Source organism: Tachysurus fulvidraco, chromosome 13 (genome assembly GCF_022655615.1).
Source record: "Tachysurus fulvidraco isolate hzauxx_2018 chromosome 13, HZAU_PFXX_2.0, whole genome shotgun sequence".
NCBI classification, from domain to species: Eukaryota; Metazoa; Chordata; class Actinopteri; order Siluriformes; family Bagridae; genus Tachysurus; species Tachysurus fulvidraco.
In genome coordinates, this window is record NC_062530.1 from 27,727,676 (window position 1) to 27,732,675 (window position 5,000).

The 5,000-nt window shown below is 39.7% G+C and overlaps 2 protein-coding genes and 1 long non-coding RNA gene across 3 annotated transcripts in view; 2 read left to right on the forward strand and 1 right to left on the reverse strand.

Moving 5' to 3' along the window:
• Positions 1-5,000, forward strand: part of LOC113657299 — a 1,727,325-nt gene that overhangs the window by 442,141 nt on the left and 1,280,184 nt on the right. The gene's annotated exons all lie outside the window — the stretch shown is intronic.
• Positions 1-5,000, reverse strand: part of LOC125146171 — a 1,103,650-nt gene that overhangs the window by 268,675 nt on the left and 829,975 nt on the right. The window lies entirely within an intron of this gene.
• slc24a5 (solute carrier family 24 member 5) overlaps positions 1,357-5,000 on the forward strand; it is a 10,585-nt gene continuing 6,941 nt past the window's right edge. Inside the window, exon 1 of the mRNA XM_027179588.2 lies at positions 1,357-2,127. Coding sequence (XP_027035389.1) covers positions 1,980-2,127 — 148 coding nt within the window. The 5' untranslated portion in view covers positions 1,357-1,979. The remainder of the gene's footprint in view (positions 2,128-5,000) is intronic.

Consider the following 5,000-nt stretch of genomic DNA (forward strand, 5'->3'; position numbering starts at 1 on the left):
AGTATCTACACTGAACACACAGTATCTACACTGAACACACAGTATTTACACTGAACACACAGTATATACACTGAACACACAGTATTTACACTGAACACACAGTATTTACACTGAACACACAGTATTTACACTGAACACACAGTATTTACACTGAACACACAGTATTTACACTGAACACACAGTATTTACACTGAACACAGTATGTACACTGAACACACAGTATCTACACTGAACACACAGTATTTACACTGAACACAGTATGTACACTGAACACACAGTATCTACACTGAACACACAGTATCTAGACTGAACACACAGTATTTACACTGAACACACAGTATTTACACTGAACACACAGTATTTACACTGAACACACAGTATCTACACTGAACACACAGTATTTACACTGAACACACAGTATTTACACTGAACACACAGTATCTACACTGAACACACAGTATTTACACTGAACAGCTATATATGGTGCAATGACAATAAAAGCTTCTTGACTTAACTTGAATTGACTACATGCGCACACACATGCATACAGTACACACAGAGACACACACACCTACACACACACAGGCATACACACAGAGACACACACACACACACACACACACACACACACACACACACACACACACACACACACACAGTTTTTTTAATATTTCTGTATTACTTGAATGTTATGTGTGTTTATAATATGATATATAATATTATCCGGGTACTGAAACTCATCGCATTCTGTTTTCCTGGAAGATACTTAACTTTCAAATATTTTGATTATAATAAATGTCATTCAGAATAAAGTATAATCATAATAAAACAAGTTCTGTTTAATAAAATATACTTTCCTTTTCCAAATGCTCTTCTACTCTTAATTACACGATCTGATGTCTGATGTCTCATCATGTGTCTAATCCACAGAGACACTGTGGAAGGGTGAAGTGTGTGGTTATAAATTAATAGGAATGAATTTTGAGAATCGTTTCATCTTAGTAAAGGCTTCAGAATGTTCTGGAGTAAAACTGAAGTTTATTTGTGAGAACACACTTGTATTTAAAAAGAAAGAAAATAACATCAGACTCTAAAGGAGTAATGAAAGTTTCGTCTTTAACAAAAAGTGTCTAAAGTGGATTATTTTATGTTATACAGTAAACCATGTGTGTGTGTGTGTGTGTGTGTGTGGGTGTGTGTGTGGGTGTGTATGTGTGTGTATATGTGTGTGTGTGTGTGTATGTGTGTGTGTGTGTGTGATCATGCTTTAAACAGTAACACATGTTCTACTTTTCCCTTCAGAGAAAGTGATCATCATGTGTCTCGTCCCCCACGAGCTTCAGGGTGGTGTAGTTAAGCCCCACCCACCTCCGCTCCAGGCATGTAGTCATGCTCATGTGACCAACATGTTGCTCAGTGACCTCTGACCTCAGGCTGGTCAGGGACCATAATCCTTTGCAGCACAGTGAAGCTTAACCATCTAATGTCTTCGATGTTACAGAGATCCTTTAGTCGCTCTGCTACAAAGGCGTGGCTGTGAGGGGGCGGGGTTTAGATTCTGAACTGAGTGAAAACTACAAAAACGTCGTACTACAGAGCGGTGTGTTGGTGTTTCTCTCTCAGTAGGTGGCGCTATAGAGCAGGACTGAGGGAATTTACACTCACAGCCATCAGAATCATCTGGACATCCAATTTATTATCAGACTTCAGCTGATAACATGTAAAGATTCCCAGAAGCTACATTCAGACCATTAGCTTCTGTCACTGAGTTTAGCGAAGCTGCTCAGAAGCTCCAGCACATGTAACACAATCCCTGCCTCTGCTCTGCTCCCATTGGCTGCTGCAGGTGACCAATCACAGCGTTCCTTCTTGTGTTTAAAAGGTTTGAGAGTTGAGCTATAAAGATTCTCTGCTGATGCTCAGAGTTAGAGTGACTCAGAAGTTCATTAACAACTGAGTGAGTGAGGAGGAGGAGGAGGATGACTGAGCAGTGGGTGAAAGAGAGGAAGAGGAGGAGAGAGACAGTGCTGAGTGTACTGGGATTAGTGCTGCTGTTATTCACTGTTGTGCAGCTCGTCTTCTACACAACTACACACTCTCAACATCACCGAGTGAGACGTGCGCTGGGTGAGTGTGTGTGTGTGTGTGTGTGTGTGTGTGAGTGACTATGTGTGTGTGTGTAAGCATGCGTGTGTGTGTGACTGCGTGTGTGTGTGATTGTGTGAGACTGCGTGGGTGTGGTGAGTTTGTGTGTGTTTGTGAGAAAGAGAGTGTGTGTGAGAGAGTGTGAGTGTGACTGCATGAGTGTGTGACTGCATGTGTGTGTGAGTGTGAGTGTGTGTGTGAGACTGTGTGTGTGTGTGTGTGTGTGTGTGTGTGTGTGTGTGTGTGTGTGTGTGTGTGTGAGACTGCGTGTGCGTGCGTGCATGTGTGTGTGTGTGTGTGTGTGTGTGTGTGTGTGTGTGTGTGTGTGTGTGTTAATATGTCAGCAGGTCACTGTCAGTTCAGTCAGTAATGTGTTTAGTGTTAATATGTCAGCAGGTCACTGTCAGTTCTGTCAGTAATGTGTTTACTGTTAATATGTCAGCTGGTCACTGTCAGTAATGTGTTTAGTGTTAATATGTCAGCAGGTCACTGTCAGTTCTGTCAGTAATGTGTTTACTGTTAATATGTCAGCTGGTCACTGTCAGTAATGTGTTTAGTGTTAATATGTCAGTAGGTCACTGTCAGTTCTGTCAGTAATGTGTTTAGTGTTAATATGTCAGCAGGTCACTGTCAGTTCTGTCAGTAATGTGTTTAGTGTTAATATGTCAGCAGGTCACTGTCAGTTCTGCCAGTAATGTGTTTACTGTTAATATGTCAGTAGGTCACTGTCAGTTCTGTCAGTAATGTGTTTACTGTTAATATGTCAGCAGGTCACTGTCAGTAATGTGTTTAGTGTTAATATGTCAGTAGGTCACTGTCAGTTCTGTCAGTAATGTGTCTAGTGTTAATATGTCAGCAGGTCACTGTCAGTTCTGTCAGTAATGTGTTTACTGTTAATATGTCAGCAGGTCACTGTCAGTAATGTGTTTAGTGTTAATATGTCAGCAGGTCACTGTCAGTTCTGTCAGTAATGTGTTTAGTGTTAATATGTCAGCAGGTCACTGTCAGTTCTGTCAGTAATGTGTTTAGTGTTAATATGTCAGCAGGTCACTGTCAGTAATGTGTCTAGTGTTAATATGTCAGCAGGTCACTGTCAGTTCTGTCAGTAATGTGTTTAGTGTTAATATGTCAGTAGGTCACTGTCAGTTCTGTCAGTAATGTGTTTAGTGTTAATATGTCAGCAGGTCACTGTCAGTTCTGTCAGTAATGTGTTTAGTGTTAATATGTCAGTAGGTCACTGTCAGTTCTGTCAGTAATGTGTTTAATGTTAATATGTCAGTAGGTCACTGTCAGTTCTGTCAGTAATGTGTTCAGTGTTAATATGTCAGCAGGTCACTGTCAGTAATGTGTTTAGTGTTAATATGTCAGTAGGTCACTGTCAGTAATGTGTTTACTGTTAATATGTCAGCAGGTCACTGTCAGTAATGTGTTTAGTGTTAATATGTCAGTAGGTCACTGTCAGTTCTGTCAGTAATGTGTTCAGTGTTAATATGTCAGCAGGTCACTGTCAGTAATGTGTTTAGTGTTAATATGTCAGTAGGTCACTGTCAGTAATGTGTTTACTGTTAATATGTCAGCAGGTCACTGTCAGTAATGTGTTTAGTGTTAATATGTCAGCAGGTCACTGTCAGTAATGTGTTTAGTGTTAATATGTCAGTAGGTCACTGTCAGTAATGTGTTTACTGTTAATATGTCAGCAGGTCACTGTCAGTAATGTGTTTAGTGTTAATATGTCAGTAGGTCACTGTCAGTTCTGTCAGTAATGTGTTTAGTGTTAATATGTCAGTAGGTCACTGTCAGTTCTGTCAGTAATGTGTTTAGTGTTAATATGTCAGCAGGTCACTGTCAGTAATGTGTTTAGTGTTAATATGTCAGTAGGTCACTGTCAGTAATGTGTTTACTGTTAATATGTCAGCAGGTCACTGTCAGTAATGTGTTTAGTGTTAATATGTCAGTAGGTCACTGTCAGTAATGTGTTTAGTGTTAATATGTCAGTAGGTCACTGTCAGTTCTGTCAGTAATGTGTTTACTGTTAATATGTCAGCAGGTCACTGTCAGTTCTGTCAGTAATGTGTTTACTGTTAATATGCCAGCAGGTCACTGTCAGTAATGTGTTTAGTGTTAATATGTCAGCAGGTCACTGTCAGTTCTTTCAGTAATGTGTTTAGTGTTAATATGTCAGTAGGTCACTGTCAGTAATGTGTTTAGTGTTAATATGTCAGTAGGTCACTGTCAGTAATGTGTTTAGTGTTAATATGTCAGCAGGTCACTGTCAGTAATGTGTTTAGTGTTAATATGTCAGCAGGTCACTGTCAGTTCTGTCAGTAATGTGTTTAGTGTTAATATGTCAGCAGGTCACTGTCAGTAATGTGTTTAGTGTTAATATGTCAGCAGGTCACTGTCAGTTCTGTCAGTAATGTGTTTAGTGTTAATATGTCAGCAGGTCACTGTCAGTTCTGTCAGTAATGTGTTTAGTGTTAATATGTCAGCAGGTCACTGTCAGTTCTGTCAGTAATGTGTTTACTGTTAATATGTCAGTAGGTCACTGTCAGTTCTGTCAGTAATGTGTTTACTGTTAATATGTCAGCAGGTCACTGTCAGTAATGTGTTTAGTGTTAATATGTCAGTAGGTCACTGTCAGTTCTGTCAGTAATGTGTCTAGTGTTAATATGTCAGCAGGTCACTGTCAGTTCTGTCAGTAATGTGTTTACTGTTAATATGTCAGCAGGTCACTGTCAGTAATGTGTTTAGTGTTAATATGTCAGCAGGTCACTGTCAGTTCTGTCAGTAATGTGTCTAGTGTTAATATGTCAGCAGGTCACTGTCAGTTCTGTCAGTAATGTGTTTACTGTTAA